This window comes from Gymnoscopelus braueri (assembly GCF_963280865.1).
Source record: "Gymnoscopelus braueri genome assembly, chromosome: 18".
In the NCBI taxonomy this organism is placed as follows: domain Eukaryota; kingdom Metazoa; phylum Chordata; class Actinopteri; order Myctophiformes; family Myctophidae; genus Gymnoscopelus; species Gymnoscopelus braueri.
Genome location: NC_137618.1, coordinates 42,046,141 through 42,058,640, shown reverse-complemented (window position 1 = coordinate 42,058,640; position 12,500 = coordinate 42,046,141). Strand labels below are relative to the sequence as shown.

Genomic DNA, 12,500 nt, shown 5'->3' with positions numbered 1-12,500 from the left:
AACTGTATACAGAATCTGTCATTTCACATGCTGTGGACAGAAATGTCATTTGTCCACGGTGGTGCGTTCGGCGTTCGAGCGTCTATAAGAACACAATTGGCCCGTGATATGATATCACTGCATGTATTCCTATGGGCTGGGGAGTAGGACGAAGGCTCTACGTCCTCCCGGTGGGGGCTCCTCACTGGCGGGTGAGTAGCATTCACCTAATTCTTGGCCTTTCTCCAGGGCGGCGCCATTGCCCTTTATCAGCTGCTTCATTCAATATCTGTTCACTTCCTCCATAGTAGGCTGCAGGTGTAATGCAGGTTATCAGTGTGTTGCCAGATTTTGCATGAAAAACAAGCGGCCACATCTATGAAAACAAGCCCAAAAGAAGCAACTAGGCCAAGTTTTACCACTTAACATCGGACATTTGAAAATAGTAGATCTACAGGCTCACAATGCTCACAAATCTGGGGGATGTTTTGAAACATTTTGACACAAATCTTGTATGGGGGGTCCCTGGCACAAATATTTTCAGATGGGGGTCTGCAGACAAATACATATTAATCTGGGGGAGCTTGACATGAACAAATTTGGGAACCACTGGTTTAAAAAACATTAGGAAGCAAGCCCAAATAAGCAACTACACTTTAGAAACAATTAAGCCCAAAGTCGCTTATTATAAGCAGACATGGCAACACTGGTAAACAAGAAACCACTTGATAGGGGGCTCCCAACCCCGCCTACTCCCCTGCCCGGTGGGCGTGGTCAGGAATAAGGTGAATACAACAGCAGTGACAACACACACATGTGTGTGGGGAGGAATCAATTGACAAAACGACTACATGGGGGAGAAAAAGGGGTAAAAAGACAAAGAGGTGTAAGAAGACAAATCCAAATAAAGGGAGAAAAAAACACAACTAGTGGGATGTATTGTACATGAGCTATAACTGGGAGCTATAACTGGGAAGTTTGGCTCGGGATCTCATTTTGGTCCATTATATTGTGCAGTGGGCCAGAGCCAGATTTGAGGCCTGCCTGTTTATACTGCAAAGTGTCATTCTTTAGGCTGCGTTCAAATGTGTTTTCTGAGTGTCTGCCTGGAGTGAATTTTATGCCATTGTGACAAAAACAAAACTCATTAATTGTATCCATAAAACAGACAGAGCAGCTTACTTTAATTGTGGTCCTAGCGATCCATAACCACTAGCCGCACATTGTATGCACTTTGTTTTCTCACAATTAACAATGGCGAGCAGCAACGAGGCTGCTTGTCTTAGCCATTTAAGCCATGTAGTCTTAACTCATTTAGGGCGGGAACCCCTATTTGTAACTAAACCTTTCAAGACAACCCAAAACTAATTTTTGCTATGTACAGTACTGTATATAGCAACATACATTATTTGATTTTTTTTAATAAATATTATTATATTATTATTATATATACGTTTTTAGAAAACTTAGGTCAGGATTTAGAAGGCGTTTTTAGAATCGGCCTCAGGTCTAAATGGGTTAAAGAGAACTGGACTCGAGCAACAACTGTACTTTCCCCATCTACACCAAATCTCTTCACCAAAAAAATCCGATCTACAAGCTCACAATGCGTCGCAATGTGACGCATTGTGAGCTTGTAGATCGGATTTTTTTCGGAGCTTGTAGATTTCTTGCTAATGTTCCCTCCAGAATACAGTATGGACGGATGGACGCTGGGGTTCAAGTGGTTAGCTTTGGTTTTAGAGACAGACACTGGTGAGGAAGGGGAGTATGTGCTTCTGGCAGTGCTCAACAGGTACTTGGCTTTCTCCTTGCTGGTGGTGTTGTGGGAAATCGTCCGCTTCCTGAGCAGCATTTCCTCCATCGTGGTTGTTGTCAGTCATATGTCATCAGTCATCTATGACATACCAGTGCAATATCTATAGTATGACTCCAAATGTGGGCATGGTTGCAGCCTGATCCGAGTCCCATTGACTTCCATTATAGAATTAAAGTAAAATATAAAACAAACACAGTTTAAAATGTGTGAAAGTCAGCCGAGTAACAGTCTGCACAAGAAATCTGGCGCTAGTAAGGCAAGCGTTTTGCAAGATTATCTCCGGACTAATACACAGATAGACAGACAGACAGACAGACAGACAGACAGACAGACAGACAGACAGACAGACAGACAGACTCCAACCATAGACGACGGCAAGCCTCTTGCCGAGCTATGCCGTAAAGATGGCAAAGAAATGACTGATGATGACGCAGGTGGACGTCTCTCTGACGAGGTATTAATCACACCTGGTTGACATGCTTCATTTGTCATCATCTTAAAGAGATTATGGCTAAATACTGTAGCAAACAAGTCCAAGACACATGCTGGGAGGAATGCTGCCGTTTGACACGTGGACTGGTGGGAATGATAAATACAGTAACATACAGTAACCCAAAGAGAATAATAATGATAATGATAATGACCAGGGTTGGATTTACTGGGCGGGATGGGGGAAATCTGTGCCTCTTTTGACATCCCCCCTCTTCTTGTTTTTTCTTTTTATGGTCAGTGAGGATATCTTTTATCCTTCTGGTCCGACTGAATTAACCCATTAAAACCGGGAACGCATCTGTGTAACCACTTTCTATTTTATACTTTTATACTTCAAAACAGTTAAAAGAAATAAAGACAACTTATGTTGCCATATTATCAGTGGTTTTCAAACATTTTCATGTCAAGGACCACCCAAAATGATATGTATGTGGTCGCGGACCCCCATCTCGCAAAGATTTGAGCTAAAAGTGTATATATATATTCAAAGACTTGCACACATTTTCACTGTATTTTTTTCAAAAATAGCAGATCTACAAGCTTGTATATCTGCTATTTTTGATTAGCCAAAGAAATCTAAAATGACAGATGCGTTCCCGGATTGAATGGGTTATATACATGCTTTTCCTTTTGGGTAATGTATGTTTGATGTGTCACAATTTAACAATTGAATACAAAAGAATGTTAACCACATTCACCCTGGCGTCCCTATTTTGGGCACGCCAGGGTGCCAAAAATACACAAGACACTGTTTTTTCTGGAGTTACATATTACGTTACGAACAGATGGAAGATGAGGAGGGAATAAGGGACATGTAAAACACAGATGGAAGGAGAAAGGATGGGCGAGAGACACAGACATCTGCACAGAGAGAGAAACAGATGAATGACAGCATTAGTTAGAGTGGTTTTGTTTTCTTGAGATATTAATTTACGTACACACTCATGCAAAGAGGTCACCTCTGATCATCTCAGGCTTAAAGAGTCTCGTTACAAAAGCCTCTGAATAGGGTTTTATCTGTGTGTGTGTGTGTGTGTGTGTGTGTGTGTGTGTGTGTGTGTGTGTGTGTGTGTGTGTGTGTGTGTGTGTGTGTGTGTGTGTGTGTGTGTGTGTGTGTGTGTGCGCGCGTGTGCGTGTGTGTGTGTGTGTGCGCGCATTCACAGTGGTGTAAAGTAACTAAGTACTGTACTTATTACAATTTCGATGTATTTTGTACTGGAGTATTTCCAATTTTCAGTACTTTTACTTCTACTCCACTACATCTCAGAGGCAAATATTGTACTTTTACTCCACTACAATTATTTGAAAACTTTAGTTGTTCTTTTCGTTTCTCCATAAGAAACTTACTTATGGGCGATGGTATCCCATAGGTAAGTTTCTTACTACGAAACTAAGAAAACTGGGGTTACTTACGTAACACCTAGTTGTTCTTTTCGTTTCTCCATAAGAAACTTACCTATGGGATACCATCGCCCATAAGTAAGTTTCTTACTACGAAACTAAGAAAACTGGGGTTACCTACGTAACCCCTAGTTACTAGTTACTTTGTAGATTTTGATTATTATTACAAAACATACAGTAACCAGTAACCACGTCAGCCCTATACATTTCGGCCATTTGAAAATAGCAGATCTACATTGTAAATTTAAAAATAGCAGATACAAATAGCAGATCTACAAATTGCAGATCTGCTATTTTCAAAAGATTTGTTTACATTTGAAAACTTGTGAAACGGGAAATTCTGCAGACAGAGTACTTTCTAGTTGTTGTACTTTAAGTGCATTTTGATACCGATACTTTTGTACTTTCACCCAAGCACATTTTTTTATTCCGGACCTTTAATTGTAACAGTATTTCTACATTGCCGTATTGATACTTTTACGTAAGTAAAAAAAATGTAGTACTTTTTCCGCCACTGCTTGGGGTGGAGGGTGGGCAGTAATCTTTAGAAACAGCAGCAGCAGCACAATAAGCACACAATAGGAATGAGCAGTGCACACTTCCCTGTTGAAGTGGGCTGCTCTGTCAGTGAGGTGAGTATGTGATGCACTCTCAGAGTTACAAATGGATTACACTGAGGATTTCACTGTGTAGAGCAAGTCTGTGAGGCCAGGATTTGGAATGGGGTGGAATGAGGATAACATAGAGAGAGAGGAGGGGAGAGAAAAGACAGTAGTCCCTACAGTGCTAGAAACGTGATATGGAAACTAGATATATATCGTCTTGGGTTTTGGATATCGGAATATTTTGACATGGCATAAGTTATCCTTATGCTGCTTTACATTATTTAAGCCCTAGTTTATACTTTCGAAAGAGAGAGAGAGAGCTCTGTTTACACATTTCTTTATTCCCTTTTAATTATTTTGTTCTACTTTTGCTTTGGAAATGTTAATGTATGTTTTCTCATGCCAATAAGCCCCTTTTAATTGTGTGTGTGTGTGTGTGTGTGTGTGTGTGTGTGTGTGTGTGTGTGTGTGTGTGTGTGTGTGTGTGTGTGTGTGTGTGTGAGAGAGAGAGAGAGAGAGAGAGAGAGAGTGAGAGAGGGAAAGAGGGAAAGAGTAAGAGAGAGAGCTGAATGTAATGAAGAAGAAGAGACAAACTGAGAAACTTTTTGGAGGGAGAGAGTTAAATAAATGGGGACAGGAATAGAGAGAAACACACAGGGAAGAAGGGATACAGTATATCGTCGCTGTCGGGCACCTCATATCTCCATATTCTAACTGGTGGTGTGTTTTCATAAATTAACGCCCTATTTGATCATACTACAGTGTCCCACCAAAGCATCAAAAGTAGCAGATCTACAAGCTCGAAACACAGTGCGAAGTGATGCACTTTGAGCTTGTAGATCTGCTACTTTAGCTATTTTTGAATTTGAATCCTGAAAAGTAACAGTTTTGGACATATGAGGTTTCCACCCGACAGAGACGATACGAATGCAGATTGACACAGAGAGACTATGTGGATTTGGATGTGCGTGTGCGTGCGTGCGCGTGCGTGTGCGTGCGTGCGTGCGTGCGTGCGTGCGTGCGTGTGCGTGTGTGTGCGTGCGTGTGTCTGTGTGTCTGTGTGTGTGGTATAGAATACTCACATGTCTGACACTGGCCCTCCTTGGGACCCCAGCAGCGTCCGTTGCACGATCGGTGACACTTCTGACCTGCACAAAAAAAAGTACGAGATTGTTACAATGTCCTTTGTTTGTTACTATAACAGTACATGATGCTTGGGCGATCCTTGCTATGTTTATATTGTGATTTGTGGCCATTAAAAATCTGTGAATGATCCCTTACATAAGAGATCATTCAAACAATTCCATGCTTTGTGGTTAATATACTGAACACATAATATACTGATAGTCACAATAGACTCTTGGCTTTTAGTCATCATGCTTCTAATTGCCACTCGCTGATAGCTGCAAGCTAACTACACCTTAGGCTAACCAGCTTCCTGCTAGTCCCCATGCTAGCTGGGGAAATTAAGTTTAGAAGAACTTTTAATAATTTTTCTTTGGCTCCAAAAACAATTACTTCAGCTTTGTCTTTGTTTAATTGGGAGAACATTCTGGCACGTTAACTCAATGATTTGGACAACGCTAACCCTAACACTACCCCTTCACCACCCAAGCCTTCAAAACCGAGAGGGAGCAGTGATGCGCATTGGACACGGTGGCCAATCATAAGTACTTCAGCTTATTACGGCTGGGGCCAGACACATGAACGAGCGAAAACGGTTTCGACCAATGGGCTCGACTAACGAGCTTGCGCACAGGGTTGCGCACGGAGGTGACACTACTGCGCATGCGAGACGACTCGCAGAGTGGCGCAGAATATGTCACATAGGCCCCAAAAAGGGAGTACGTGCTGGGTGAGCAATAAGTGAACGGGTGGGGATTTCCCCGGTGCCCGCTCTATATATTTTTATTCTCTATGGCGCCACCCCATAGCAGCATAACTAAGGGCTCTAGTCCAAGGCAGGCATGGCAGCCCTCGGCTAACGATAAGTTAATCGCTAATCGCTACGCTAAGAGTCTTTCTAATATGCTAATGTGATGCGACGGAGTATACTGCCTCGCTGACAAGTGGCCAAGTGTGAGCAGCGGAAACACAATCAACACGCAATAACCCCTTGACCCAGTTCTGTCACCCTGCTTATAGCGTAACAATGCATGGTACGATGGCTCACCCTACATTTATGGCCCGCTCTAATCAAGCACAAGACATGTTGTAGGAGGAACGGATGGTGATCAGGGGATTAAAAAAGAGAAACATGGCAAATCTGTTAGTGGGTGGGGGGGGGGGGGGATTTAGTTGGTGAGGGTTAAGATGCTTGGCCGACTGCTCTTCTGACCTCTCTTAAGCTCATTCTCTCACTCTCTATTCTTTTGATTCTAGTCTGCCGCCCACCTGCTCACCAGAACCCGATCCAGGGACCACATCACTCCTCTCCTCTGTGACCTCCACTGGCTCCCAGTCAAGCACAGAATTGACTTCAAAATACTAATCACGACCTACAAAGCCCTCAACAACCAGGCCCCCCGCTACATCTCTGAACTCATCAAACGCCACGTCCCCTCCCGCTCCCTCAGGTCGGGTGATGCCGACCTCCTGGACACCCACAATACAAACAAGCGAACCATGCGGTGACAGGGCCTTCTCGGCGGCTGCCCTCTCACTGTGGAACTCACTCCCAGCTCACATCAGAGCTACCCCCACCCTCACCACGTTTAAAACCACACTCAAAACCCACCTTTTCAGACTCGCATTCCCCACATGAAACCCTAACGCTCCCTTTTGTTTTGTTTACCTTTCTTTTATAGTTTTAACCTTTTTAACTAGTTCTTTCTGATAAAGTTGTTTTTATATTGCTCTGTAAAGCAACTTTGAGTATCTAGAAAAGTGCTAGATAAATCGAATATAGTATTATTATTATTATTATTATTATTAGTCTCCTTTGGATCACAGCCCCATTTTCCAGTTAAAATCATGTGTTAGCGCTACTCTTCAGACTCTTGCTCTTCTACTCTTGCTCTTGTCTCTGTATTTCTTACTTAAAAGGTGAACAGGATATGAATACAGTACGTCACACGGGTCATTTGGAAGTCCTGGTCCGTCGTCCGTGACACAGCATAATGCACTGAACCCCCTGATAGTTTGGCAAACAATAACATCCATAAACCGTGACATCTATGAGGACCGCTGTCCTCCTGAGCCCCGGGGTTGTCCTTAGTACCTTCTCTCCTTATGATTATTACATTAACAGAGATCTATCTCTGGCTCTGAAAGCAATGTCCTCGGCCTGTGTCCTGGCGTTACCTCTCACAGCTCGCCACGTGACTCAGACACAGCAGTTCTGGAGGTATTGATATTCCTGATGGACGCTGGTCTAGTCTCCATAGCCCAGAGCACCCACCCCCCCCCCCCCCCCCCACCCAGTTCGATGTGTGTCGATTGCCCAACTCCCACGGCAAGTCCTTCATCCTATAGCTGCCACAAGATCAAGGGTCTCCAAACTTGTAATCCAGAAGATAAGAACTTAATCTTTTTTTGGGGAGAAGCCAGCCAATGTTTTTATTTTTTCATCATTGTTATTATGGCGATGGTTGTTGTTGATTTGTTCTTTCGCTGCCCCTTCTCCCCCCCCCCCCACCACCACCACAAACCCCTCAACACCCCCACCCCCATTGTTCTTTTAATCGCTATCGCAAAACAACAGAGCAATTTCAAAATCTGAGCAGCGATCGATTTAGATGACCCCCCTTCCCTTAACTCTCTTGTTGTCTCCAACATCTCCTACTGACGCAAGCATGCCGCGCACGCACACGCACACGCACACACACACACACACACTCTCTCTTGACGTCTTAACCTTAACTATGTCTGGGGGAGGTGAGGCATTTTAAAGAAGCTGTTAAAAGATTATGGCACGGGGAGTGAGGGATGTGGGACTCTTTACTCAAGGTCGGGCGGGAGTTTAAGAAGTTGAGATAACGGGACCTTGGCCGCTAAAATTAAGATGCTTTGGCCAGACTTGTCAGGGCTCTCTGAGCTCTTATGGGGTGGGAGGGTGGGAGGGGGATAAAACTAAAGTAGAGCCAAGATAGCTTGAACTTGGCAGCAGACAACCGGCCCGTCCCTGACATTTTACATGATGATCCGGGTATCGTCCCGCCCGCTCTCTGGAGCATTTTCAAAGGGCTTCGGGGCTAACGGAGCGAGACGGAGAAACGACGGGACAGACGAGAGGGAGAGAAACGATGGGGAAGGAGAAAGAGGAGACAACAAAATAGAGAATGACAAAGACAAAAATGGGAGAGGAGGGAGTGATGAATTACGGAGGGGTAGAGGAGGGTGCCATGAGAGAGATGGAGTGAGCGAGGGAGGGAGGGAGGGAGGGCTGATGGAGTGGCGGCGTGTCAGGGAGCCGGTGTCAGCCTTGACTATAATAGCTCTCATCTGGAGTGGGTGATGGACAGAGGACGACCCTTCTGCACTCATACAGGCTCCCACTCCACAATTACCAGCCAGTCAATTAACCCACAAAGACCGGGAACGCGTCTGGTGTGTCATTTTCGATTTTTAGCTATAGCCTATTACTTTATACTTTGGCTGTTCAAAACTAGCAGATAGACAGGCTCTTTGCCGCGCGCGCTATGAGCTTGTAGATCTGCTATTTGTTTTTAATCGAGAAAAAAATGGCAAGTATTTTTCATCTCAAAATACTTTTTGAGACCCCTCCCCCCAGGAAGTTTTCGCTTAAATTTTTTTAAATAATCTTATATTCAAAGAGTTGGACACATTTGCACACAATTTCTTTCAAAAATAGCAGATCTACAAGCTCGTAGCACTCGGTGCCGCGCTGTGAGCTTGTAGATCTGCTATTTTTGAACAGCCAAAGTATAAAATGATGACTAAAATCGAAAATGACACAGATGCGTTCCCGGTCTTAATAGGTTAAACCCTCCAAAAGAGCCACTGCGGCGCCGGTTACCCGACACGCACCCACGACAATACTCTGAGGGGGCTGTATTCACAAATCCATGTCTCTCCATAATAACATACTGTTATGGGCTGTTTTTATACTGCACTTGTTTCTGTTTTACAATATAATTTTAGAGACGGTACAAAAGACATACAGTAGAATGAGACATCGACAAAAAAGGGGAGCTTCTTTTGTCCTGGAATAACCTATAATTATTCATCTTTTTTGTATGCCAGCAACAAGATGTACCAGTCATGGTACAGTAAATGCAGCATTGTTATTTAAGTTGAACCTTCTGTCTTCTCATAGTACCTCCTTAACGCACGCACGCACACAAGTAGGCTAGAATTCACTTTGACGCACACACAGATACAGACACAAGCACACGCATACAGTACACGGTATGCATAATAGCACTCATACTTGAAGAAAGGTCAAACCAAGATGTACACATGCAGTCCTCAGTGTTAATTCATCCATTTGTAACTCAGAGAGCGTTCATATTTATTCAGGCATTCTGCGTCCACACTCTTGGGTGGTTCTCAGTCAGTGAGCTTGTAGAACATTTAAATTCTAAAATGACAAATGTCATTGATGCCATTGCACCCACTACGGTGAACGTGGTCTCTGGTTAGAAATCTCAATGCAGAAATGCCACACTGGTGAAAAAGAATAGATAAAACTAGGCTGAACACAGTTGGGGGAAAAACAAATCTCCATGTCCATTATGACATCTATAATGAGAGACTTTGCTTCTATGATTTGGAACTGTGGCTGTCCTCTGCCAAAACCAGTACTGTCGACAGGCTAACAAACTGACCTGTGCCAGTAGCCTCTGAACTGCTATCCTCCAGAGACCGCTATAAATGTGCCTCCTTCTTTACTGACACAATTCGAAAAATTTGACAAGCACGTCAGTGCCTCCATATTGGGTAGAAGATGATATGTTTTTCCACTTAAAACTAATTCAAATACCATTTATCCAATCAACCATGAAAACTTGGAGGACATTATACAACATCTGAAAATCTCCTCCCGCTGCCTCCTTCTGCCAACAGGCTTTTTCTAAATTGTTTCAAATTGCACAGCCTCAGATCTGCTACAAATTGTCACCACATTTCTCTCTTGTTTCTTCCCGTGGGCCCTGACAACTGCAGTCATCAAGTCACTCTTGAAAAATAATAATCTAGACATCTCACTAATTAAAAACTATATAGACGCTTATCAAACCTCCTGTCTTTACGTAAAGATGGAAAAGTTCAACAACTGAACAAACTTCTTGGCACTAAAACAACCAGTTTGATGTCTTCCAGTCAGGATTTTGGCCACACCACAGCACTGAGACTGCTCTTGTTAAAGTCTTCAATGACATCCACCAAAAAATGACTTACTTTCTATCAATTACACACCCCATGAAGCATTGAATTCATGGGGATTTTTTTCTTTTTTTTGTAGCATTCCTAAGCCAATAATTTGATGACCGGTGGTCTCTCCAGTAGGAGACTCAAAGGAGACACTTTGAGTCTCCTACCGGATACATTAGCATCTTTCCACTGGTAATTTTTGGGTGAACTACTCCTTTAAACACAGACAGAGGCAGAATGTACTGGATCTCAGTGCTGCTTTCGACACGGTCGACCACAACATACATTACTATCCTAACTGCCTAACTGGAAAACTGGATGGGACATTCAGAAACAGTGCTACACTGGTTGGAATCATACTTGAAGGACAGGGACTACTTTGTGTCTATACTGTAGGTAATAGGCTCTATGCACAGCAGCTATATTATCACTTCCTTCACAGGTGTTACCAATGATACTAATGAAGGCTCTGTTCCATTTAGTTTAGTTTAATTTCCATGACCCCCATAACTCTGAGAGTGTACAAATGGAACCAAATGGACCCGTAAGGGTTCATTTGGTTCCATTTGTACACTCTAAAGCCGCTTTTCCATCACAGCTTAAGCACGACACTGTCCAGTACAGTCCAGAACCGCACCGCACCGCACCAAAATGTCTTGCGTTTCCATTGCACAAAAGTCCCCACTCGTAGAATCCCTACCCCTCCCCTCCCCACCCCTCCCCTCCCGAAGGAAATCAACGCTCCTTTCTTTAACACACCAACTTAGCCTCAGGCTACAGGGTTAGCCTAAATGCTAGCGTGCTTCCTCAGAGCTAGTTTGGCTCTTAAGTTATTATTTGGCCATGTTCACCCTGACTTTGCTATTGTTGGGAAGACCTGTGTGGTGTCTAAACACGTTGCCATCACTTATATAAAAAACATTATTAGCGTGTATCGTCGCACATTCATTGTTGCCAGGTTTAGCAGAAAAAAATAAGCAATCAGGTCTATGAAAACAATCCCAAAAGAAGCAACTATCTACGGCTATTTGAAAATAGCAGATCTACACACTCACAACGCGTAGCGATGCGACGCATTGTGAGTGTGTGCATCTGCTATTTAAAAAAATATATACATATATAATGTTGACAAATACATATTAATTTGGGGGTCCTTGACATGAAAATGTTTAAGAACCAATGGTTTCAACAACATATGGAAACAAGCCCCAAATAATCAACTACATTTTACATTTTAGAAACAAGCAGTGGTGGAAAAAGTACTCAAATGTTTTACTTAAGTAAAAAAGTACAAGTGAAAGTCTGGAATTACTTGAGTAAAAGCACAAAAACTATTGGTATCAAAATGTACTTAAAGGGGTAGTTCACCCCCAAAATAACTTTTTTTCTATTGATTACTGACCATCTGGAGCCTTGAATTCATAGATATTTTTAAGTTTTTGTCACATTCCTAAGCCAATAATTTGATTATAATAAATGTGTCCCCATTGATTCCGGTAGGAGACACAAATGCATTTGTGTCTCCTACCGGAATCAATGGGGCTAAATTTATTATAATCAAATAATAAAGGAAGGAATGCGACAAAAACAAATAAATATCCATGAATTCAAGGCTCCATGGGGTGAGTAATCAATAGAAAAAAAGTTATTTGGGGGGTGAACTACCCCTTTAAGGTACCAAAAGTAAGTACTAAAATGTTTGAAAATAGCAGATCTAATGATGCAATGCGATGCGTTGTGAGCTTGTAGATCGGCTATTTTCAAATAGCCTAGGTATAAAATAGGGCTTAAGTGGTTAATGTATGTTTTATAATGTAATCATGTATATCTGAAAAGTAACTAGTAACTAGTAACTAATATGTTTTCAGATA

General features: G+C 42.7%; 1 protein-coding gene across 2 annotated transcripts in view; it reads right to left on the bottom strand.

Moving 5' to 3' along the window:
- The window catches only part of erbb4b (erb-b2 receptor tyrosine kinase 4b), a 549,356-nt gene that overhangs the window by 172,182 nt on the left and 364,674 nt on the right, over nucleotides 1-12,500 (bottom strand). For both annotated transcript variants that reach the window (XM_080456958.1, XM_080456959.1), the window contains exon 5: nucleotides 5,379-5,444. In XM_080456958.1, the coding sequence (XP_080313084.1) occupies nucleotides 5,379-5,444 (66 nt within the window). The remainder of the gene's footprint in view (nucleotides 1-5,378; nucleotides 5,445-12,500) is intronic.